This window comes from Lagopus leucura, unplaced genomic scaffold (assembly GCF_019238085.1).
Source record: "Lagopus leucura isolate 7727_CA_CO unplaced genomic scaffold, USGS_WTPT01 Super-Scaffold_100015, whole genome shotgun sequence".
In the NCBI taxonomy this organism is placed as follows: domain Eukaryota; kingdom Metazoa; phylum Chordata; class Aves; order Galliformes; family Phasianidae; genus Lagopus; species Lagopus leucura.
The window spans coordinates 6,336,736-6,362,979 of record NW_024962269.1 but is presented as its reverse complement, the minus strand read 5'-3'; the positions used below and the strand labels follow the sequence as shown (position 1 = coordinate 6,362,979).

The window sequence follows — 26,244 nt, the reverse complement described above, 5'->3', positions numbered from 1 at the left end:
CTGAGCACGTTCCGCCGCCTAAGACGCACGAGCACCGGGCCGCCAGCTCGGGAACCGCCGGCCTTCAGGAACCGAAGCGCTCCCGCCGCGCCGCTCCCAGGCCCGGCCCGCGGCCGCACTACAGTTCCCGTCCCGCCCGGGGGCGGCGCGCAGGCGCGGGGCGGGGCGGCGCCGAGCGTCGCGGCTGGGAGGCGGCTGTGGGAGCTCAGCGGCTGCCGCCCGCCCGGGTGAGTGGGGAGCGGCCGGGACCGGGAGGGACCGGGACGGAGCGGGGGTCGGTTGGGCCGTGCGGGCAGCGCCGGCGAAAGGGACGCGGGGCGGGGCGGGAGGGGGGCGAGCGGAGCGCTCCGCGCGCGGCCCAGGAACGGGAGCGGCCGGCGCGGCAGCAGCCCCGCTGCCCGCGGAGGGAGGGGGCCGGGCGGTCGGGGCGCGGGTCTGGCCCGCTGCCCTCTGCGGCCCCGAGCGCCGCTCCGTGCATCCCACCTCCGGCGTCGGCGGCCCGCGCCGCTCTCAGCCGCGCCCGCCCGCTCGCTCTCCTCGCGCCCCGGCCCGGCTGGGCGGCTCCCGCCGCTCCTCTCAGCCGGGCGGTCCCGGGGCGGCCGTTCGGAGGCCTGGGGGCGCCGCGCCGTGCGCCGCTCGGCCCGGTGCGCTGCGGGCTGCCCCGCTCGGCCGTGCCGTCCGCGAGCTGCGGGGCGGGAGCTCTGCCCGCGGGTCCGGTCAGCTCGCGTCTGTCAACTCGCCGCGCGTCTTCTGCGGCTTACGGAGCGCGTGTTATCGGTACTCGGTGAGGAAGAACGCTTTTCCGGTGGCTGACGGAGGGGTGCTCGGCGTGGTGCTGACATGAGAGTCTTCCGGTAGTGAGCGCCGTGCTGCTGGGCTTTAAAGCGTTAAATACCATAGATGGGTGCAGAAAGCCAACCTCTGATGCTCGAGGTGAAAGGCAACAGGAAAACAAGCAATGTAACGTGCACGTGTAAATCCCTCTGTTGTTAAGCTGTAGGCTTGTACGTCTTGAAACCTTTTTTTAGTAGATAACAAACGTATGAATGTTCATTCAGACAGCTTGTATAGTTGATTTGTTTCCCTTTAATTGAAGGGTCGGTAGAAGTTTCTCTGAGAGTGAATGTCGTGTGTCAGTGCCTCTGGTGAAGAGAGTCCAAGGGTTGCCGAAAAGCTGCAGTGAGAGGCTCCTGCAGCGGTGGTGCTGCGCTGTGAGCGGGGATCGCCTGGAGCTGAGATTTCTTCTGGAGGAATGTCCATGATAGGTGATAGGTTTGGCCAGCATGCGGCATGTAACAGGCCTCTCTGGAATGCTTCTGAGGTGCTTATCCCTCCATTCTCCTGTCCCTGCCCTCTGTTTGGTTCTTATCACAATGCCTGCCCTGCAGCCAGTTGGATGAGCAGGTCTGGCGGTGTTCTGCAGGTGGGCATGCTGCCACGGCATCACCTCTGCTCTGTGGTGAGCTGCTGGGCAGGCACCCCTGGTTCCCAGCTGCCAGCGCTGGTATTGTATAGGCCAACAAGGACATGGATCTGCTGCCCTGTAGTGGGTGACAGGTTTTCCCAAGGTGTGCAGGAGTAGGCTGCATTGAGTTGGCCCCTGTTAGCGAGCTTACAACCTTAATTCCACACAGCTGTGGAACCGGACAGGAGTGCAGGACATAACCACAGATCTTGTGTGCATCCCAAGTGCCCCCTGAGGTGGAGCAGGACTGAACAGGAATGCAGTTGGTCTCCCGTCTCCTTTGCTGTGGAAATATCTATCCCTCATTGTGCTTTCAGTTATTCAGCGCTGCTCTCTGCTCACCTCTGTCCCCATGTGGCTGACATGCGTGAACTTGAGAGGGCTCTTTGCTCCATATAGAACTGAGCAAATTGTGTGAGCAGAATGAAGCCTCAGGCTTGTTTATGTAGGAAAATAGCCCAGAACAGCTCTCCTTCACTTCCTGGAGGCACAGCTGCAGGCACAGGCGAGATGCCACCTGCTGGCTCCGTGTCACCCAGCCAGGGGATGTCAGCTGCAGTGCCAGGTCCACCTGCCCTGTGCTGGATGTGCATGGAGGGCTTGGGGATGTCTGAGAGCCTTCTGGTGTGGTGCTGCCTGGCCACAGTGTTCTCAGGTGTTGCAAACTGTCCTAAAGAGCTTGCTGGAGTGAGTTTAGTTAAAGTCATTTGTCTTCTTGGCTTGGTGCATAAAGGTAACTCAAGAGCAAAACATGTTCATCAGTAGTTAATGTGTAGTTTTGCCACAGTGGAAATTCCCCTGGGAAATGCCACCTGTGGCCACGCTGCTTCAGCAGGGGCGTGTGAGGAGGAGGATCTGAGGGAGCAAGTGGGATTTTAGGCAGTTCTGTAGACGTGTTGGTCAAAACCAGCTCACTTCATTGTTCCTGAAGTCTCTTCTGTTTTAAAATCTAAGTTACAGAAACCATTTACAGAGGACGTCAGCGGGGCTGGTGTCCTGTAGGTGAGATATTGCTACACTTACTCCTGCTGGGATCCCAAGAAATGATGTCCTTACATATAACAGAAGTTTGCAAAGAAAACTGGGGAGTGACTGTTTTTAAATTTGTTTGCTTTTAATATGCTTTTCGATAGAAGAGAACAAAAACATCTTAATTGTAGATTGAGTATATGGAAGTTGCTTGATAGCCTTTCAAGGGATGAGTCTGGTAGTTATAAAATGGCCTGAAATAAGGTAATTACTGGCTTCTCACTTCCTTAGTTGTTCATTGATTCATCAGAATATCTTCCCTTCCAATGTATCTTCTCTAATAGGCAGCGAGTTAAAACTTGCTTGATTGGAAGTGATGGATGTTCCTTATACGACTATCAGGTTGCTAGAATGAAGTGCTTACTCTACATGATAAGTTATATGCCCTGCAGATATTCTGTGTATGTAATGTTTTTGTGGTAAAGCTGTAAGGATACTTAGCAAAAAAACAGCGCTGCTCGTCAAAAAGTGCCAAGTATTTGCAAAGCCCAAATTGCTGGTTATTGCTGGTTATTTTGCAGCAAGATGTGCCATTAATATTCCCAGTCCAAATAACTGCCCCTTCTAACAATCTGTAATTTTTTTTTTTACATGAGTGTCTTTCTCAACTGTGCTGTTACCATGAATAATGGAAGGCAAGTGAGAATACCAGATGTGTTTGGTGGGAGGTGGAGGGGATGGTTTGATCAGATGATGACTTTGGCTGGCTTTCATGTCCTTTTTAGGCAATGAGAATTCTGACACCATGCTTTAAAACCTGATTTTTAGCATTTTATATATACATATTGCAAATACTTTGACAGATATTAGAAAATGTGTCCAAAACACCTTGAATTTGCTAGGTCACAGGTGGTTCTCTTCCTGCTAAAGAGAAGCCTCTGTTATAAAGTAATGTGGTTTTTTGCTATAATGCTTTTTTTCCCTCTTTTTTTTTTTGTGTGTGTGTGAACGTTCCAAGATTTGAAGTGGACACTTTGATTATATTGTAAAGACAATAAGAAGCTATGGGTTATGACCCGGGCATTAATGAATTACAAAGGATGAGTCATTTTCCAATGTGAAAGATGTAAATCCAGTAAATAGAAGGTAATTAATTCTGAGTGATGGCATTTTGCAGCTATTTATAGAGAGGAAACACAGCCTGCCTGGATGCAATGTATGGTTGTGCAGTGTTACTCTTGGTCAGAGTAAGGGGAGCATTACTGTGCAGCATGCTAATTAGTGTGCTCCTTGTAATTACCAGTTGAAATTACACCTTTTAATATTTGGATGCAAATGGCCATGCAGAAATGGCAGCACGTTGATTGAGGACTTGGGCTGTGCAGCCTGGTCACAAACAATGCTGTGTAAGTGGCTGCAGGAAATGTTTTTCCCTTATGATAGTGTTTAATGCTTTAAATTGTGCAGCAGAGGAAAGCAGTAAGGCTCTAGGAATGAGAAGTTTGCATGCAGATTGTGTGGCATGTGCTGCAGCAGCAATCTAGTTGTTCTTCAGCTGTCGTGCAGCTCCAGAAGCAAACACCGTAGGGCTGTCAGATGTGGTGCAACAGCCAGGAGAGATGCTTCTCTGGTTACTTTTGAAAAGCATAGGTGTGCTGCTCTGTACTTCTGTAGCTGTTAAATTCTGTATCTGATGCTCTCAGCTCTGTGGCCTCTTGTGAAAGGCCCAAGCTCTCCCAGTGCCATTGGCTTTAGTTCCAGGGAAGCCAGCCACCATTCTCTTGATGTAACAAGGTTGAGAATTCCTCCTGATTGCTGTTATTTTCAAGAGATCTTGTTCTGTGTTGGTAGCTCAGCCTTGGAGTTATCCTATCAATGTCAACACCATGGTTTATGAGCAAATTATAGTATGTATTAGCAATGTTTTTTGTTTTGTTTTGTTGAAAATAGCTGTAAATGTAAATAGCTTGGGTTGGTGGGAGCTGGAAATTTACCAGTCCTGTTAAAGCCAGATAGACTTTACAGGTAAAACAGCCCAACAGCCTGGGTGAACCTTCGTGTGCTCAGCTCTGTTCAGTGTCTCTGAATTAAAATATCCCAATGTCTGTGACACTGCCAGCATTCAGAGAGAGACCTTTCTGGGTGTAAACAAGTGAGGAGAAGGAATCCAGTAAGCCCGGTCCCTTGGTATAACATGGCTATATGGCCCTTTTACTTAAGAGGTAATAACTTTGTTCATCTGCTTTTGAAGTACAAAGTAAGTCCAGGTTTGAATTAACGTAGTTATTATATGTGATGTGATCATCTGAACTGGAACTTGGGCTTCGTAGAACAAACAGTGTTTGCTGAATGCCTGATTTATTTGCTTTGTATTTCTGTAGAGCTGAGAAAGGAGGCAGATGCTCATTAACTAAGATGTATGGATTTTGCTTTAGCTCCCAAATGCATCAAGGATGCTGTTGTTCACAGGGAGACATTCAAGTTCCCCTTTTTGTGTGTGTGCCTGCATGTTCAACTCGAAGCATGAATTTTGCAGAGCAACAGTGGAATCCTGAAAGTTCTTGGAGAAAATAAGAGAAAAATAGCTTGTCTGCTTAAAGATCACTGTGATTAACTGTACATTTTGTTCCTAGTCAAATGCTCAAGCGTTTAGATCAAAGGTTGCCTGTGTTTTCTTAGGATGTAAGAAGTACTGCAGAAGGACCCAGATTTCTTCCAGGTGTAATATAGGGAGCAATTACACAGTCTGTTATGTCCTTTCGCTAGTGGGACTGAGTGGACTGTTACACAGACATTGTGTTCCCTAAGCTTTGCATCAAGGTGCTTTAATTTTCATCTGACAGAACAGGAGGGTACTTCAGTTCCAGTGATATAATTAATAAACATCCTCTGCTTCCCCTGTAAGTAATAGGCAAGGATGTGAGTCACTAATAACCAAATATCTTGTTTGTATTGACGTACTCCTTTACTGGCTTCAAACAGCAGCAGCAGCAGCAAGTATGAAACATCTTAGCTGCTCTCTTGACTGAGTACCTGTAAAAACTGGTGGCATTAAGCTGGGCTTATTAATCGGAGTATAACTGTTGTCTCCTTCCACCCCTGTCCTGCCCTGCTCTTTGGGAAATACAGCTTTGGAGTTCTCAAGAGAATTAGGTATGGACATGGATCTTAAAATATGTTTAGCTTGCTTCTGTGTTGTTGTTTTAGCTGTTGATGTGATGGGAGAAGAGAGCATTGCAGAGTGGGATTCTGCTCAGGGAAGAAGCAAGACTTCCAAGCCCTCTGTGTCTTTCATAGAGCAGCAGATCAATATGAATAAGGGATTAACAACTTCCCTTTCAGAAATGCATTTACAAGCTGAATATGCTTTTTAGTTGGGATATTTATCTTAATTATGGCTATTTATTTCAAAATCTTTTCTCCCTTTATAGATCTGGTTAAGAGTAAGACACAGGTTCTGAAGCATTTGAGCAACTTGCTACTGCCCAAGTCATGACACTCCCATTTCGAAAAGACTTGGACAAGTACAAAGATCTTGATGAGGATGACATTCTCGGCAAGCTGTCAGAAGAAGAACTGAAACAGCTGGAAACAGTTTTGGATGATCTTGACCCTGAGGTAGGCATTAGCAGAGAGAAGTTATTTCTTTTCATTAGTTCATAAATTAGTGTGCAGAAACTTGAGGCTTTCTTTTACTTGAACTCAGCTTGTAGTTAGTATTGTCTTGGAATTTTTTCCTTATCTGCTAGCAGTCTTATTTACGGATACATATGTGTATATAATGTCCCAACAGGGTTGTTTCCTGTTTGCAATGCGAGTACAACCACAGTAGAGGAAAATATAATAGGGGTTTGTTAGGAGAAGCTGTGTGGGATTTATTTATACAGGAAAAGTGGCTCTTAAGTGATCTTGAAAGAATTTATTAGAAAGGCCTGTCAAACTTTCCTGTTTCCAATGCTGGATGGTAAACAGCTCTTTGCATACATTTCTATTTTGTTACTTCTACTGTTGGATGGGAGAGGGAAAGCACTAAACTCTTCCAAAGATTCCTCATCTTGTGTCTAGCAGCATGACTGTTCCCATTCTTGTACCTTGCTGAGTTTGCAAAGAGGGGGCAAAAATTTTCTCAACACCTGGACAGTTGTCAGCATGGGATGTTAAAGAATATTTTAGCCTTCTATTATGAAGAGCTGAGTGATGTCCTGTACAGGTCCTGCAGATAGAGTCTGAATCCAAGACCAGAGTTTCCACCTCCTGATTCTCTCTGTTCTTGTTTTTGTTAGCATAAACTTTCAACTTGATATTCAGGGATTGCTTAAGAATTTTATGATTATTTGTTTTGTTGTACAGAAAAGTATTCCTGATATTCTAATTTACTTTGGCTTATTGACATTTAAATAGAGGAGAATTGGCAAAAGGGATTGACTGCCTTTTTATGAGTCTGAATTTCTGTTTGCATATCCTTTTTTTCTTTAGCCGAAGTATGTTGATATAGCAAGAAAAAAAAAAGCAAAACAGTGGAAAAAAAACAGCAACTTGAATCAGACCAAAAGTAGAAATACTTGGTGTTGTTAACAGAGAGCAGCATGGACAGTTGTCTTAAGCACAGGGAAATTAGTGGTGGAGGAAGAGGACTGCTTACTGATTGTCTAAAACTGAATAGCAGGAGTTTATTTATTCTTCAGTTAAACAGTGCCTATTCTAGAGAAGAAATACTAAATATCTAGCAAGCTTTGTGCTAGGTGCTATTGTACGTAAAGATGTTGGGCTTGAACGTTGAGCAAGAGGAGGAGAAAGAAGGAGAGGAATCTGAGCAGGTTCACTCAGACTTTTTAAGCGGTGTTTATTTGCTCCATTTTGTTTTGCAGAATGCGCTTCTGCCTGCAGGCTTCCGACAGAAGGACCAGACTGCTAAAAAGGCCTCGGGTCCTTTTGACAGGGAACGACTCCTTGCATTTTTGGAGAAGGAAGCTCTTGAGCACAAAGACAGGGAAGACTATGTGCCTTTTACAAAAGAAAAGAAAGGTAAGGACACCATTGCCTGTGTAGGTGGTTAGGAAATTTGTGAAGTGGGCTGGCCTGAGCTATTCTGAACCAAACTTTAGTGGCAGCTCGACTGCTTTGTAACCTGCAGACTGCCTTTGTGCAGAGGCAGGGTGCTTCCTGTTCCAGCCTCATGTGGCACTGGGCCTGATGTACCATTTGCACATTTGCAGGAAAAAAATCAAATTCAAAAGATTTTACCAACGGTTGTCAAGTTCTGATGGGGGTGGCACCTTCCAAATGAGAGCTACCCCCAGATTTGTGTCAATAGTAACAAATACTGTTGTGCCTCTAGCTTATGGCCCGTGGTTCTGAGGACAGACAGTGATATTTCTAAGACTGAATTTGAAACAGAGCAGTACAATGATGTGTCGTGGAAGATGCCCAGTAATGTCTGGCATTATTGGCCTACAGCATTTTTGAGCTAGTGGTGTAAGCAATCATGTTGCATTTCTGGTATCGTTAGTGAAAGATTTTAATAAGATTGCATGGTTATTATTGGTTAATTATATACTTAACATTGCAAGAAGCCTTGAAATCTAGCTGTGGCTTATGATGTAAAAACTGTGGAAACACAGACCTGGTAGAATAGATGCATCATAAAAGCCTGGGATTCTAAATATTTTGGTTTCTAGGACTTTAGCTGTCACCAGTGTTTGTGTGCTGCTCCTGAGTCCTAGCTTGTCTGAAGGCTCCCCAGCACCATGGCAGGTCTGTTGCAGTAAGGATTTACAAAGCTGCCTTATAAAATGTGTTCTGACTGCTCAAGATGAACAGGCTCGTCTCTTAAGAACTGTTCCTCTTTTCTTAAGGATTTGCTACCAAACCCTGTAGTTCTGTGGATATCTGTTGTGAATCATTGCTTATTTGAGAATTGAGTCTTCATTCATTACTGAATTTGTATACATGATTGTACTTGTGCAGTAAATTCAGTGGTATTTTTTGTGGAGCTGTTTGCTTTTTGTCTGTCTGTGCACATAGCTGTATTGTTCAACATCAATCTCTTTCCTGAAGGATTACAGAGGTTGTTACTTTATAGCACAGGGTGGTGAGGCACTGGAACAGGTTGCCCAAGAAGGCTGTGGATGCCCCATCCCTGGAGGCATTCAAGGCCAGACTGGATGTGGCTCTGGGCAGCCTGGTCTGCTGGTTGGTGATCCTGCACGTAGCAGGGGGTTGAAACTAGATGATCGTTGTGGTCCTTTTCAACCCAGGCCATTCTGTGATTCTGTTGTATAGCTTAACACTTTTTTTTTTGTTGAAATAGAGCTGTGGCACTTGGTTGCTGATGGAGGAGTTTCCTGACTGTATCTGTGCAAGTACCCAAATAAAGGATGATGCTGGGTAGCACTGGGTGCAGAGGGCAGAGGAAAGCACCTGTCATTTTGGTCCTCTCTGTGAGCAGTGCCTGTGCTCCTGTGTTTTCCTCCCCAGCCTGCTTCTTGCCTGGCAGATCTGCTGGTGTGTGCTGCAGACAGCGTAATTGTCTGATGGGAGAGTCCAGGTGTGTGACATTGCCTCTGGTGTTTGGCAATCCCTTTCAGCCCCTTCAGGACAAAGGGTGGCCAGCGAGGATTTCCTCTAATGAGCACTTTGTTGTTTTGCACATATGCTTCTTCTCCCATCAAGATGTACTAGTCCTTCATTGCACTTGGTGGTTCTTTCATGCCTGCTTATGTATACATGCACACAGCAGAACTACTTGTTTTGGTTGATAAAATCTGTGAGAACTGCGTAGGAAAATAGAAGGGTCCGGCTGTACACATCTTGGTTAAGAAAACTCAAATGTCACTTCCTTTATGTAATAAAGTATTACTAAACAGCAGTCTGAATGTTGCAATATGACATGCAAATTTAGTTAATAACATTTCCCATATCTTTTGAAGAGGATTTATTATAGTAACTTCCTACTCTTTTTTTTTTAATACCATGAAGGAAGAAAATGACACTGAAAATGAAATGTAGCTTGCTTTCATCCAAACTGAAAAAATGTGTTCAGTGTGGAAATTCATGCCCCTATTAAATGAGAGGCGAGAGGGAAGAAAGGAAAGAAGGCTGACTGCACTGCAGAGTAGGTGAGGGATAATCTTTTCTGCTCTTGAAAATTCTGTAGTTCAGTTGTGACTTGCTGCTGTGTTCATGTCAGGTTTGTGCAGAAACAGCAATCCTGTATCACTTAATCTGTTAAATATGGAGATCGTGATTTCTCATCAAGATGTGAAAACTGGAAAAGGAGTAGAGTGAAACTTGATTAGAACTCTCTATGGATTAAAAAAACAAACAAACAAACCAACAACCATCATTTAATTTTAAGAGGAGGGAAAAAAAAGGTCTGGCTGATAACTATTCTGTTTGACTAGATAAAAGCAGCTAGCAAGTCACGGAATGGGGCGGATGGAGCATTTTGCTTGGTTATGCTGCTAATTCAGAAGAAGAAAATTAACAACTCTAATCTTGAGATCTAAAGGATCTCAGGGAGTTGTAGCTATTTTCTTGGTGCCATTTTTGTAAGTCAGGGTTCACTATCGTAATTGTGTATACCTGGATGCTCCCACTGGTCTCATTTAGTCTAATTACCCCTTCCATGGAGTAAGAAAGGAGGAATCTATCCTCTTTTCTCTGTCAGTAGAACCAGTGTCCATCATGGTGACTGCACTTGCAGGTTTATCAGAGCTGCTCACCCTGGGTGTTACCACCCTTGGTGACCTTGTTTCCCTACTGCTGTGCAAATGGAAATCTTCTCTTCCAGTTGTCCTAATTCATTTTGAGTTAACATATTGTTAAAGCTGTGTTGATCTTTTTCACTGCTAGGTGCTGTGAATTCTCCAGATTTTAACTATTCTTTTTTTTTGCTGTGCTGTGAGATGTGGAAGATGCAAAATCACATAAAGTACCCTGATATAGTGAGATGAACAGTGCTAAATGAATGTGACACTTAACAATCCCTAAATTGTTATATTTTATTTTTTTCAGTTCCTGGCTTGGTTTCTAGATGCATCCTTTAAAACATACTTTGTTTTTAAACAAGATGTAATGACTTCAGTCACATTCCATTCCAATTAAGTGTTGAACCATACAGTGAACCATTGTTGCCTGACAAATAATTCAGGCAAGAGATTCATGAAACCAGTGGGGTAATAATTTAAACAGAACTAGCTTTGTCTCAGTATGTGTCCATGAACATGCCAGAAGGATTTCCCAAGGCATGCTGCAGTGAGCAGGATGCCCCATCCCAACAGAGGAGGGAGGCTTCAGCTCTGGGCACTGGTGCCCTGTCCATGCTTTCCTCTCTGCTCACCCGGGTTCCATGTTTCTATAGACAGCAAAATGTGAGAATTATTGCAATTGATATGAAGCAGAAGCATATCTGACATTTGTAATGTACTTTCAGCTGTGCAGTGTAAGGCATTAGCAAAGTATTAAATAAATCAAGCTTTGTACTTCTAGGCTTTGCCCTCTTCTCATCGCATTTTTCTCTTCCAGCTTTCCCCCAGCGTTCCTGCCAGGCTGTATTTGTTCTGCATAGGTTTGCTTTTTGTGTGACTTCAGCTTTTTTTTCCCTCTGCTCTATTGCCCAGAAATCATTGTTAGGTTGACACGCTCACATGGTGAGAGCTATTTTGGCGCTGACCTGCCTGGCTGATTTGTGCTGCTCAGTCGTATTTGAATTTGGGGTGCTGCTTCCCCCATTTGCCTTTCAATCACTAGTCTTTAAAGGAAATGTGTCACATGTTGTGAAATGAAGTTAATATCTTGTAGGAGCTTTGAAGAAACAACCTGTCGAATTGATGTTCACCATACGAGTGAACAAAATAGCATGTGATATACCAGCCTTAATGCATGACAGTGTTCTAATTCACAGCCACATGCTCTGTAGACAAATAATGGATAACAGTGCTGTTTCCTCAGTAAGGCACCAAGGAACACAGCTCTTCTAAGCTGAATTACAAAAAGATTAGTGTTTACTTAGACTTGTAAGCAAGTTGATGAACATGAGGCTATTGTGTGGTAAGACCTGGTGATTGAGTTGTGGATTGTAACAACCTCTGTACCAGTGAATGTTTAGTGAATGCAAAGTACATAGGATACATAGTTAGATGTTGTGCACCCTTCATGAAGTCACTGATGACAGGAGGTTTCCTCAGGTGGCGCTTGGTTCCTTTTCCTCATCAGAGGGCTGCAAAACTGATGTGGGGCTTTGTTCTGGCCTGCTGCTCGTGGTCAATGGGTGCCTCCTGGGCTGTGGGATATGGGGGGATTGTGCTGGCTATGGTGAGTTCATGGCTGTGCTGAGCACTCCTGGACACTCTGCAAGGCCTTCCATCCCACCTTGGGTATGTGTGCAGTGTCTCATGTGCTTCAACACACACCGTTTGCTCTCCTGCCGTTAGTGGGTTGTGCTGCTGTGCAATTGGAACTGCGAGTTCATTCTGTTGTAAAGAAAGGCTTGACTTAATCCCAATATGTGGATCGTTTAAGGTGTTAGCTAAAGCCATAAAACACCTGAATATTTAATAATTACAGAGATCATATGGACATGTCTGAAATTTGCCTTTTTGTGCTGTGTTGCTTAATCTTCGTGGTGTCCTTGTTGGCTGAAGAGCAAGGAGGACGCCGTGTTTCTTTGTGCTATTTGGAAATGTTCCACCTGAAAACCAAGGAAGCTGCTCATCGTATACACTGTGCAGATGTGCATTATAAAACAAAGCAAAACAAAAAAAGGCAGGGGAGGGGATGGGGGAAGGAAATCTCCAGGCTGCCTTGGCAGCAGGCTTTGAGTTAGATCATCGTCCCCAGAGGTGCAGAGGTCTTTTTTTTTTTTTTGAAGTATTTGCTGATTGCTAGAAGCTGGGAAGGACTTGCTCTCATGTACATGCTGTGAATCTCTGAACTCTGGGCTAGGGCGAGTGAATGAGAGATTGTATACACAAGGGTGTGACCTGGTTTATAACAAAAACTGTTCCTGACCCAGTTCGTGTGCCTGGAGTTGGCTGTAATTTGTACTTCTGGAAGGGAGCGGCTTTTAACATTTTGGCTTTCAGAGAAACTTTTTTTTTTTAAGGTTGTCCCAAGAGCCAGGAATGTATGGGTAAATTTAGTCTTATTTTTTCAGGATGCAAATGCTTAGAATCTGAAGGTCCTAACCTGTGACCTTAAGAATTAAGTTAATGTCAGAAGTAGTTCTCCTTTGTTGTGGGTGCTGTGTGATGAGCTAGACAGGGAAGTGAGCTAGGTTAAAGTGAAGTTGGTTTTAGAAACCATAGCATTTAGGAAGTTGCTTTTCATTGAGCTTCTCCCACCCCCTGCCTGCTGCACCACTGCTTGTGGTGGGGAATAAGAATCAGTAGCTGAATGGATTTCAGAAGGCAAAAAGGACTGTGAAACTTCTCTGGTTTGGACTGTTCAGTGGCAGGGCGGAGTGTCAGTGGAACTAAAACATAACTATGGATCTGCAGATAAAAGGCTGTGTTCCTTCCTGGGTTTCTTCCTGAAAGAAACAGAGCAGAAGGCTTTGTCAAGAGCTAATGTTAAGGCTGGGGGAGATCCCACAAGGCTGCCAAAGCACCTACTCTTCAGGTGCTTACGCTGCGCTGCAAGGTGTGTGTTGAAAGCAGAAATTTTGAAAACTTGAGAATCTTCAATTTTAATGTACTCGAAATAATCACAAGAGGTATCTCCAGGAGCAGAAAATGTCATTCAGTGCTTTTTGCAAAGTCATAGCAAGTCTCGGGTTGGAAAAACGTTCTACAAAATGCTTTCTTAGAATGCTGTATGGACACTTGTTGCTACAAGTCTGTACCTGGTATTTTTGACAGGTCTTCTTAGGCACTGGAATGGACTGCCCAGGGAGGTGGTGGAGTCACCGACCCTGGAGGTGTCCAAGGAACGTTTGGACGTTGTGTTGAGGGACATGGTTTAGTGAGAGCTGTTGGTGAAGGGTGGATGGTTGGACTGGGTGATCCTGTGGGTCTTTTCCAACCTTGGTGATTCTATGATTCATGCATTTTCTCATCTGGAAAGCAAATGAGAAATTTTAACAGCAAAATTTGTAGGATTGGTCATCTCAGAATAGACAGAATTTCATTTTAATTCTTGTAAGATTTTTCTTTTTTTTTTTTTTAATTCTTTTTTTTACAAGCTTAGGTTTTTACTTTTGTACAAAACTGGTTATTAAATTACACAACTGAGAGGGCCAAGAATTCTTCACATGCTCTGGAGGTTTTTGTATTTCTAAACAGAATTCACATGGAGTTCATAGAAGAAGCCAGCTTACTATGGAGAAAAGTATGAGATGCACTGATGCTGCAAGGCAGGTGGTGTGATGGAGGCTCAGGCGCTCAGTCTCACCATTTCCCTTTCTTCCTCCTCATGCTCTGCCAGCCTCACTTTTTTGCTATTCTGTGTTACTGAGGAAAAACAACACAAATGCAGATGATGAAAGGCTTTAGGCTGTGTGCGTGCTGTTCAAAGTGCTTCAGAGGTTGATGGAAACCTTGTCACATGTTCTCTTACCTCTTTTAAAAATTCCAGTTTAAGTTGAAGATTATTCCTGTCCTGGAAGGTGATACTGATATACTGAAATGGGAGTAGAAGATGTACTGTGTCAGGTGTATCAGAGTAGTCCAATGCATTTATTGCTCACACCTGCCATTTATGAAGGTTCTCTATTTATCTTGAATTGCCACAAGCTTCCTTTAGCACTCTCCATCAAAACTGAGCTGTGGCAATGTATGTCAGCTGCTTTCAGCTCCTGTTTGTAGTCAGAACAGTTATATAAGGTGATTTATTTTTTGCTTCTAAACTTACAGCTTTCCAAAGTGATAGCAACCCAGGAACAACAATATTGTGTTGCTAGCAACAAGTCTTTGTCATCAGACTGTTGTGAAGAGTTCAAATTGTGTTCTATGCTAGTGGTGATGCTGAAGTTCCTTTAAAAAGAAAATGAACCACAAACAATTGTAATCTAGGGTGGGGATGTGGAGAGAGAGGAAAGGTGGATGGGTGATAAGGTGTCAGCATTTGTCTCCAGAAACGATGAAACCAAAGCACTAATTTCTCCGAATTTCTCCAGAATGTAAATTGGAAGATTCCTTTACAGCATCTTGTCACTGGGAGGCATTTAGAAATGCTAAAGTTAGTTTTAGTCCAAACATGTAACAAGATACACATGCGTATGTACAAGGAGCAAAATAGTCTGCTCCTGGCTCCTGCCCAGCTGGCCTGCTGCTGGGTGGGGGATGAGCTGGTGCGCTCCGTGGGAGGCGTGGAAAGGCCTTACTGTGGGTATGGAAGGGTGGGTTCCTGAGTCAACTGAGAAATCTTGGATTATGGACACCACCTTCCACCCCCAGGAGCAGTTAAGTGCTGCTGGAAGCTGTGACCCTCAGCTCTGGCTTCTGGTGGCCCAGGCAGGGAGGCTGAACTCTAGTGAACATGCCCAGATGGTGACAGCCAAGGTGGATCATGCTTGTCTTTAATCAGATGCAGTTGTAGATCAAAGCTATTAGACCAGTATGCATCTGATAAATATACTGACTTTTCTTGGTCTTTAACAGTACGCAAAAATTTTGAATAGCTATTAAGATCAAAGTTTTCTAGTTGTGGAAGGCACCTATTGAATGCATCAGTTCCATTTACAGAATAGTTATTCTAATAACTTGGTTTTCTGATTTTTTTTTTTTTTTTTTAATTTTTTTTTTATTTTTTATTTTTTTGCCCTAGCTTTTTGACCAAAGATGTGTGCAGGAATTATGCTACCTACTTACACCTCCATTTGTAATGTATTTACCCTAAAACCAGTTTTCCCTTTTCCTGTCTGTAGTGGCTAAAAGGTGGGTGTGATGCACTTGTCACTGCTCCTTTTTCTCACTGAATCTTCTGTGACCTTCCTTGTTTCTAAGCATCATTTTTGAAAATTGTCTTTGGCAGTGTGTGCCAGAGATAAATTATCATGTTTTCTGCTGTTCTCAAACCATTCTTTTCTTAAGCATCTCAGGCGTTTCATTTTTTTTAAATTCAAGATTAAGTTGACATCTGAAACCAGAAATACGGTATATGATGTAAAACTGCAGTGAATATTCAGTTCTGGGATTTCAGATGATGCTGAGAGAACTTATTTCTCAGAAATACTCAAATTGCAGCTCTGCCTGGGTCCCTTTTGCATTTCATGCATTTCAGTGTATCTGTCCTTGTTTTCCAGTAATACTGAATTTTATTTGCAGGCACTTTATTTAAAAATGCGTTGTTTAAAATGTTTGATGCAGACTTATATTTTACCCCGATACTCAGAAGAAACAAGTAAGATTGGAGTCCTGATACAGGCTCCTGAAAAGCTGGAATCTTGGATAATGTTATGTTCCTGTTTTTGCCCTTTTCTCATCTCTGACTTGCAAGAGCAAATAGAAGAGATCTCATTCCTTTGTTGCCCATACTGCCTTAGGATTTCTGAAATGTTGTATGCATCCCTTATGAACAGAGAAGTTTAAAGATAAGCAGCTACGTAACGCAAAGTAATATAAAACTTTTCACTTTCTTTACTCTAGGGAAAATATTTATCCCGAAGCAGAAGCCTGCCCAGTCTTATGCAGAAGAAAAAATTGCTCTTGATCCAGAACTGGAGGAAGCCTTGACAAGTGCCACAGACACAGAGCTATGTGACCTCGCAGGTTAGTGCTGTGGGTCCCTTTGTTCTGAAAGTACAGGTGGGCTGCATGTTTAGAAAATAGAGATGTACAATTAATGTTAGAGGGTATTTGTTGTCTGAAGTGTAGTAGAAACTACCACGTAGGTAAAATTAAATGCTAGTCTGTTTGCAGCATATCGTCTTTGTTGGTCTGTGCTAATATATAGGAATGTTTTGGCTTAAGATTCCAGATCTTAAAACTCAGAATCTTTCATTTCATTCCTCAAGCTGGCTGCTTTTTGTTTAGTATTCACTGCTGCTTTTCCATACATATGTGTTGGTATGTGCTTATATTCCTAAAGCTGCAGTCAAGAATGTTTGGCTGAACTGCGCTTTTAACTATGATGCCTGAACCTGGTGAGGTTGAAACTTTCTAAGACATGAAAGCAAACTAAAAAGTCTTTTCTGTTACATTAAAAGTTCTTCTACTTTTCTTTAAATTAAGAGATTCAGTGGGTTATTGTACTGGTGATCTGGTGTTTGATGGACTTCAGTTATTATTATTTAAAGGAGCTCTGCCCCTAAGCTGAATTAGCCATGGACACTAAAATCGTTCTTCGCTTTTTTTTTTTTCTTCCCCCTTTTAACAGCTATACTGGGAATGTCCAACCTGATAACAAACAACCAGTTCTGTGATATTGTAGGAAGCAGTAATGGGGTTGGCAAAGACAGCTTTTCAAGTAAGTATTTACACAAGTGCTAAATAAACGCGTTATTAGCATTTTTAATAGGATGTTACATTGTAAATTGATAAGGTACATGCTTGTAATGTTTCCAGTTGAGTTCTGGCGAGAGTGGAATTACCTATTTACACTTAAAACTGTTCTGTAGTTAATTCACTCCTTGGAGAGATAGAAGCAGGCGCAGAAATACGTTTGTGTGCCTTTGCTTTTAGGTTTAACGTGTGTGTTTGTTATTCAATCCTTTCTGCTTTCTGGAAAAAAGCTCATGCTCAAGAAAAGGAGAAAGGCTGCGAGAACATTGGAGGAGGGCTGAACTTTATAAAAATACAGTCAGAGATGATGGTATACTTCTTGGGTGAGGAAGAGATGTGAAGACTGAGGAAATGATCTTTAAATACAGCAAGTATTTTGTATATTTATCACATGTACAGTGAATGTATGCAACTGTTGGATCACGATTGTATCCCTTACTTTTCAGATATAGTAAAAGGTGAAAAAATGTTACCTGTTTTTGATGAACCACCAAATCCCACAAATGTGGAGGAGACTCTGCAAAGGATTAAAGATAACGATTCCCGTCTTGTTGAAGTTAATCTAAATAACATCAAGGTAATTATCTGAATTATGCAGTAGATATGCTGCCTTTTTTTGGCAGAAGACACTTAAAGCTGTGCAGCACTATGAGTGGGCACAATGGCCTTATTTTAAGTATAGAAGCCTTCCTGCAAAATGTTGCAGTGTGCTTTAGCTCCAAGTTTCTGGCCTGAAATAAAGCAGTAAGCCATCTTGGTATCTTTTACGAAACACATTCTCTAAAAGTCTCAGATTTTCTTACTACCAAACCAGGTTTCAGTTGCTGCCAAGCTGGTGACAGTTCTAGCAGTTCAGCATCATGGAGTTAACTGCTTTGAATCCTTTGTGCTTTGTGAAGTAGTGTGCTCTCAATTACTGCTACTGCAAACAAAATGGTATTTGTACCTAATGTTCTTCTGATCCTTGTACAGAAGAGCTGTCAGCAATTATCAGCTCTTAAGAATTGTCCTTCAACGTGACTGAACATTTTTGTATATATATACCCGTAAGAAAACAGAACTATAACACAACTGACTTGCTGCAACCAGCCGCCTGTCACTGCTTTCTGCACTGTCTCACTGGCAGCCTAGACTATTTGTTGTTCTTACTGCAGGCAGTAAAAGAAACACATTATTTAAGAACATTGCACAACAGTGAAGTACTAGCCAGAGTATTTAAGAAGGTAACAGAACAAAACTGCTATTACAATAAGCCAAGAGACTTGTGACTGTAATTAATTATCTAAAATTATTGCTTTTAGAGTTGCTTGGTACTACTTTGTGAAAATCATCAAACTGTGAATTGGTGACTTCTGAGATTATTTTTAACGTAACAAAGAGGATTGGATTCTGTTGCTTTAGAGCTCCTAAGTGGTTTCCTGTGTGTGAGAGATTAGTATGGTAGTGATAGGAAGAAGAACATTGAATTCATGTAAGCTCAGTAACATTTTCACAACAGCTAAATATCTTTAACCATTCTGTTGTGGCATTGGTATTAGTTAAATAAAGGTGAGTTTAATTTATAGAATTACCAACTCAGAACCACTGCACCTTGCACGTGGCTCTGCTGCACATCTAAGCCTGTACTGTGAGACTGCTGGAGATCAGCGATGGTTAATAGTATGGTGTGCTGTGCTGTGAAGAGAATAAGGCAATGGAAGAATTTGGGGGTGGAGAGTGGGGGTTAAACTTATGCATCTCAAGAGACTGCAATGCTATTTTTATTTCAAGAACATACCAATTCCAACGCTGAAAGAATTTGCAAAAGCTCTAGAAACCAACACACATGTGAAGAATTTTAGCCTTGCAGCCACCCGAAGTAATGATCCTGTTGCTGTTGTAAGTATTGTGCAGATGTGCTTTGGGGGATACAAGGGAAGTTTGGGTGGAAAGATGGCAGTAAAGGATAGAGCAGAATCCTGTCTGTATGTGTGTGCATACATGTATAAGTTTTAATATGAAAATGATTAATTTCTTTTACCCTGTGTTGTATGTTTACTTTGGCAAACCTTTGCTGTATCAAAGTTGGTAAACAATTACTTGATGACTGTACAGCAATGTGTCAGATGATATGAGTGGGGATTTCATTTTGCTACCCTCCTTCCTGTTTTTCTTTCTTTCCTAGTTGTTTAATTAATAATGTGCATGCTGTGAGTTAGGAGTATCCTCAAAATTAACTTCAAAGGAAATAAGCTTGAGGCTGAAAGTGCTCATCGCATTTTTCAACTAAGTTGAGTTTTGGTTGAACAGAATTGTAAAATACCCATTTCTCTGATCTTGCAACCAAAGATGGGCTCAATGCATTGGCAATGAAAGTATTTAGTCTGAGAAATTGAAACCGAAGTCTTTATCATTTGGCCCTGATTTTCTGTACTGAATCAAAAGTAGTTCCTTATTTATTTGCACATAAAGAAGTAAGAAAATAGCACTGGGACAATCCTTTGCACTTGTTTTAGCTTCAATTGTTTAGAGCATTCAGTTAAGTGAATAAATAAACATTTGAAAGCTTTGTCCTGGGTGAATTAAAAAGTTCCTTTTCAATAGAACAGAAACATTTGTATTAAGAAGATAGAGGGTTGATTTTGGGGTCTGGTGCTTTTTTGTTTTATGTGTTTTTTTGTTCTTGCTTCCTACCAAATCTGTAGACACAAGCATTTTGAATGTCAGATCTCCTGTTTACAAATTAACCATATCTAATTCTCCTTTCAGTTGGCTTAACCCCCTTTCTTTGAGCCTTTCTTACAGCTTGCACTACTCATTATGTGCTGTGAAAGCTTACAAAATGGAATTAGTCCAATATGCTAATTTCAGACAATTTATATTCTACGTAGCTTTTTAGTTTGTAACAAGAGTAAGACAGGCCTTTTCTTGATTAAGTACTATTAAAAAGAGAATGTAGATGATTCCTGGTTGAAGACTCTCTTCAGTCTCAAGAGGTGAATACTTGCAAAGTTACACTATGCATCTGTGAACACGTTGCTCCTGTTGAGCTAGTTGGTGGAAGTGGTCACTGCTCTGTCCTGTGATGTACTGTAGCACAGTTCAAAAGTTTAATGATACTTTCTTGCATTCAAAGGCTCTTGCAGATATGCTGAGAGTAAACACAAAATTAAAAAGTTTAAACATAGAATCAAACTTCATCACCGGAGTTGGAATTTTGGCACTGGTCGATGCACTGAAAGACAATGAAACACTGACAGAGATCAAAATTGATAATCAGGTAAGTGAGACTATGGTAGCATAATTAAAATCAGTGCTTACATGCTCTCTGTCCTTGTTGACTGAGTACTTCTAGGCTTCTTGTGATAACCTTTTAAAAATATTTTAAATATCTTATGCCATGTGTGTTTAAGATTTTCATAGGCATCCATTTCAAGAAGCACTTCTGTGCTTCTTTGTGCTTTAAAATGCACTTAGATATGATAATGAGCTTGTGCCTTTTAGATTAATTAAAAAAGGTATTTATTGACTAATATGATGAAGGTATCCTGATCTCTCTTTTATGACTACCCCTAAGCTCTGCTGTCTTTGTGTATTTTTCATTTAAATAGAGGCAGCAGCTGGGTACTCTTGCAGAAGTAGAAATTGCCAAGATGCTTGAAGAAAACACCAAGATCCTTAAATTTGGATACCATTTCACACAACAGGGACCTCGAGCCAGGGCAGCTGCTGCTATCACAAAAAACAATGACTTGGGTAAGACCTGTCAGTCGAGAGTAACTCTTAAAACTTGTGCTGCACACATTCGTTTAAAGTTGTTTGTTTTTCCAGGTTTTCCTTTGATGTAACCAGGATGGGAAAAAAATTGTCAATCAGTTTCAGGTTTCTCCTGTGCTTTTACTCTTATTCTTCTGTTGCTACTTGCTGTTCCCTGTTTATGTTGTTGCAAGATGTCCAGATGCATGAGTTCAGGATTTTTAGCATAGTCCAGAAACAGGAAGAACGTTCATATTCCAGATGTGTTGTGGCAAGGGAAGAAAAATAATAGCTTTGATTATGTGGTTTTACTCAGGTAAGACTAATGGCCTTTTTAAAGACTGTATTTGAATTTATTAGTGTGAGATGCCCTCCTCCGTGCTAGTACACCCAGTCTCATTTGGAATGCTTGAGCAGGGAGGGGTGAACACACTGTCAGAAGTTGGCATAGTCACCTCTTCCCTTACAGCTCCATTAATGCCCTGGTGCCTTCCCTGCCTCTCTTAAATGTAGATGGTAGCAGTGGTGTCTTTATTTGCTGCATTTAGTTTTGTTGTTTGGAGCTCACATTAGAACTCTAACTAAACAAAACAACAGAAAATTGGTTGATAGTATAGCATGTGAATGGAAATCTCTTATTAACAGTGTCAAATACGGGGAGGTTTCAGCTATGACAAGTTAAAAGGAGGTCAATATGTTCAAATAGAATTGCATTTTAAAATTCCGTTTCATTAAACTTTGCTGGGTTGGATGCTTTGTGATGCAGTAAGGATTACACAGCCCTTTGGTGTGAAAATGAGCCAGGCTGTTCAGTAGCAGTAGTAGGAATTCAGGAAGAGATCTAATAACAGGGAGCGCTTCTAGGAAGCCAGAGTTTGGTTTCTTGATCTGCTTCCCTTGTAGTAAAGTTTAAAGTGGAGGCTAAGATCTCTGAAAGAAAGAGAGGAAGAGTAACAGGTAGAATAGAGACAGAAGAAAGGCATTTAAACACACATAAGTGTTTCTCAAAATTAATTCCAAACCAATTTTTTTTCTTGTCACTGTGTATGTCTCTGTCCTTTAAGGCTTCTCTGTCGGCTAGTTCTCATTTTAGTGTTTAACTGCTGGAAATCTATGTTTCTATTGATATCTTGCCTGTTTTTCCTTGCTTTCTTAGTCTGGAGTATCCGAGTAAAAATTTCTGCAAATACCTTTTCACCTCTCCAGCCATGAAGCTACAGAGACAGGTTACTCTAAATGCCCACTTGGGTGTCAAGCACTGAAAACCGAGATGCTCAGCCTTTCAGTTGTCTTTGTATGTGACTTCTTTATATTGAAAATAAAAGTCTGCACCTTTCTCCTTTGTCTACACTGTGCTGTCCTACTTCCCCTTCCTTCCTTGTCTGTAACCACGTGAATATTGCCTTTAACTGCATGACTGGAGAATTTGAAGGCATTCAGTGAATCCTGCGTAAAGCCAGAGCAGCATGTGAGCGTTGGTGGTTTTATTCATGGATCTTTGTTGCTTTTGCATTTTACGGCAACTGAATATTTTTATTAATGAATGGAATGCTGTAGGCTATTGAGCATAACATCTCAAAGGGATTTAAATTTAGTTTTGTTTGAGTGTGTACAGATTTGAATGTGTGTAAATCTTATTGGGTATTCTTGAAAGTTTTACATTGTTTCTTTCAAAGCCAAGCAAACTATGGCAATAAAAACAAAGACTAACTTGTTAAATCTGCTTACTTAAAGTAAAAAGATTGTTTCCTATATGATTCTCATAGGAAATATTTGAATCTGTTCTTGTGTAATGGTGGCTAATATTAAATATTGATTACTTTAGATTACTGCATGAGCCTTTGTACAGCAAAGTAGGGAGCTATACTACATACCAATGGTGCAGAAATATGTAGGACAGTAACAATAATATTTTAAAATACATCTTCTATTTTGTTACAGTTCGCAAGAGAAGGGTTGAAGGAGACAGCCAGTAGATCTTGCTAGAACTGTGTGAAGATTTCAAGGGTCTTCAAAGCACGCTCCTCACGGTGGGCTTTGGCAATCTTGGACTGCATTTACCTGGGTTAGAAGGGAAAAGACTGGAAACCCCATTCCTTTTAAAGCAAAGCTATATTAATAATCTGCTGGTATGCATCACATTTTTCATAACCACACCAATCCATGTACAGATCCAGTTTTTGATTGTTTGTTTTTTTTTTAAAGAACTTTTTTGTATTTTAAGATCTTGGCTGTGCTTTCTACTAAAAATGTAATCGCGAATCAATTGTATAATTGTCTGTAGTCAAAGAATGGGACATTCAGGATCACTGGGCAGATAATGACCCAACTGAAATGTTAGAAAATCTAGGGGTGCTCATTTACATGAAGGGGTATGTATGTTCTTCAGAACAATGCTTTAGTGACGGATTCTTCACACAATAGTTGGACTCATTGTTTAGAGCTGTTCATCCTTGTTCATATGCACTGAAGGGAAGTCTTTCACAATTGTCTTATTGTATTTTTTTGTTGTTTTGATTTGTTCTTGATACTGTGATTAAGTGTAAACATCCCTTAAAAGCAGGCAAAAATAAATTGACTTTTCTTCCAAGAGATTTGAGGGACTAATGAAAAAAAAAAAAAAAGTGGGAGCCTTGCAAAAAAAAGAAAAAGTAAAAGCATGCAAAGTGGGTTTTTTCTTACTATGCTTAAGTCCTAAAAGTCTTTTAAAATGTCCCAGAATTATAACTTGCTCTGTGTCTAAACTGGACACTTTAAGACTATCATGTGCTCATCAGCATTTAGTTTATAGCTTTTGTTTAAAAATTCTTATCTACATGCATAACTAATATGAATTTCTCTAGAAGTAGTGGACAAGCTTTTGTTAAATTTGCCTAATTTTGTTCAGGAGAAACAACCTAATTATAAAAATCAGTGTCCTAAGTTCCTGGCAAACAGAAAATCCTTTTTTACAAGCTATTGAATTAAATTGTTAGTGCTTCATATAAATGTGTAAGTTTTCATGAAACAATGAAGTAACACTTTCTGGAAAGGCTTGATGTTTGAAACACTACGACTTGAGAAATTAACTAATGTGTAGTGTCAAATTTGCATAGTACAGTACTTATTCCAAGCTGTGTATCTATGCCAACTAATAAGGACACAAGAATCACTTAAATTTCTGTACATATTCAAAGTATACATCTTGGAAATAATGCAAATCTAGGGGCTTTTTGCTGTGGGCCTGTTTGGACTGTACCATACCGAGCTTACTTAATGTTGTCATGAGACCATAAATTAACAAAATACTCTGAAGGACAGCTCAAATATATTTGTGAGAGCTCAACTGACAACCATTTTCATCAGAAGATCATCATACGGTGAGCTTTTTATATAGAGGAAATGTATAGGACTGAAACTTTTTTTGCATCACGTTGTAAGTACTATAAAAATTAATAGAGCAATCCTCTGACACTGTGCCTGTGTTGTAATTTCCTGCAAATGATGTCTTGGATTTCAGACAGACTTTATTCTGCAGGTGGCTTCTAATTTTACTGCAACTGTACAGCACATTCAAAACTATGGTGCCTTCAATGAAGATATATTTAACTGGTTTATAACTATGGAAGAACATATTTTTCCTGTTTCAAAATTGGCCTTTTATTGACTAATTACAAATAAATGTGTGCTCTGAAAAGCTGTTGGAATCAATTCTATTAAAACCAAAGACTTTACAGAGTGTAAGTTTGAGGCAACCAGCAGTAATCTGACTAGCAATAAAAAAGGCTACTTTTGGTTTTGGCTTTTATGAATTGTCAGGAGCTTCCCAGATGTTAAATTTGGAGTGCTTACATAGTATGGAGAAACTCACAAGTTAAGTGGTTTTGGTTTTGTTTTTTTTTCACAGATAGGAGCGATGTATAAACATGGTCAAAGCCTGTAATGTGCTCAGTTGCCTAAAACTTCTCATTTGCCAAGCACCATAATAATTTTGTGTCAAAAAATAGTCTGTAATGTTTTCCTTCTTTTCTTGAAGGGCTGCATGTTCATGAAATCTGTTCACGTGTTGTGATTCTGTGACAATTTATTTTGTGCTATCAAACAGGACTATGCACTTATGTCCTACTTGAAGATGAAGGAGAAAAATGAATGGCTGGATTATGGAAATTATAGCTGAAATCTCTTCTTTATTACTTTATAGAATCAAGTTTAGCTGCTTCATGGTTAATATTCCAATCAAAGGTAGAGGCTTCTAAATTGTAACTCTTAGGTGTCCTGTCATAGGCAATAGTAGAGGACCTTTCTTAACTGGTTAACTGCTAAGAATGTTTGTTGGCCCTTTCAGGGTAGGTATCTGACAGTGAGCATAGAAAACTTCCCCTCAACTGTTGAAAGACATTTGGCATGGACCATGGAACAGTTAAGACAGTTACAACGCTTTTGTACCTACAGTATATGTAACCATTTTGGAATAAATTAAAGAATTCAGTCTGTAGCTAAGAATCATAAACAGTCTTTAGTGAAGTTAGATGTTGGGATTTAATGGTTTCAAGTGTAGTATATGACTTTGAGCATAAAAGTGGTATTATTTTGATAACTAGCTACCATAAATGCAAGGTCTTTTTCCAAAAGAGGTCGTACTGTTCTTCTACATTCTTTTCCACATTTAATGCAGAAGCCAAATAACCACACATTTTTTATTCTATTGGCTCCAATATAAGCATGGAAATGTAGACTATATTCCAAAACAATTATCTATATACTGTTGTATTTTTAAAAAATAGCCTCATTATCTCTACAGCTTGTAGGCTATAAATGAGCATGTATTCAATTTAAATTTCCATTGAGGAAATATGAATTGAGTGTTTTAGCTTATCAGCACTATATGCTGTCAGACTGTAAAGCAGTAAAATTTTTGAATGATTAACTATTGTATAATTTTGCTTGTTTTTAAATAGCACATAACAGTACACTACTAAGCTGTCTGTGGATCTCTGCTTGTTCTCTACATGAGCTCTGCTATATGGTTCACATATCTGTAGCTGGCCTTGTTTGACAGAAGATGCCAGAGATGCTCATCATCTCTACACCTTCTTGATCCTCACTGCCAGTCAGGCTTCCATCCCTCTTGTATCTCTGAACCTCTAGGCAGGAGATGGGGGAGTGAAATCCCACCCCTCTAGGAGCAGAGCAAATTCCAGACCGCTTCATGAGACTGGATGTGTATAAGTCTAGGGGGCCCAGTGGCATGCATCCCAGGGTTTGAAGGAATAACCTGATGTGGGTGCTAAGCCACTCTCCGTCCTATTTGAAAAGTCGTGTCTGTCAGGCAAAGTCCCAGATGAATGAAAAAAGGGAAACATCCTTTGAAGAAAGGAGGACCTGGGGAACTACAGGTTGGTGAGCCTCATGTCTATTCCTGGGAAGATGATGGAGCAGATCTGCCTGAAAAAGATATTAAGGCATGCACAAGGTGAAACGAGCTGAGAGCACGGCTCTACCAAGGGCAGATTGTGCCTGACCAATCCGACAGACTTCTAGGATGGAGTGACAGCATTGGTGGACATAGGGAAGGTGACTGCTGTCATCTACGTGGACTTGTGCAAGGGCTTTGACATGGTCCTGTGCCATGCTTTTATTTCTGGATTGGACAAA

General features: G+C 41.3%; 1 protein-coding gene across 2 annotated transcripts; it reads left to right on the top strand.

Moving 5' to 3' along the window:
* The first annotated feature begins 159 nt into the window (after nucleotides 1-159).
* LOC122182522 (tropomodulin-3-like) lies at nucleotides 160-24,300 on the top strand. Of its 2 annotated transcripts, none has more exons than XM_042875897.1 (10): nucleotides 160-227; nucleotides 5,866-6,052; nucleotides 7,303-7,459; nucleotides 16,021-16,143; nucleotides 16,751-16,840; nucleotides 17,322-17,452; nucleotides 18,646-18,753; nucleotides 19,991-20,134; nucleotides 20,466-20,610; nucleotides 22,552-24,300. In XM_042875897.1, exons 2-10 carry the CDS (start codon nucleotides 5,927-5,929, stop codon nucleotides 22,584-22,586), a joined length of 1,059 nt encoding a protein of 352 aa, XP_042731831.1. In that variant the 5' UTR covers nucleotides 160-227; nucleotides 5,866-5,926; the 3' UTR covers nucleotides 22,587-24,300. The 2 variants fall into 2 exon arrangements, with proteins under 2 accessions (XP_042731831.1, XP_042731832.1); XM_042875898.1 differs by lacking the exon at nucleotides 160-227 and adding an exon at nucleotides 5,320-5,587.
* The last annotated feature ends 1,944 nt before the right edge of the window (nucleotides 24,301-26,244 follow it).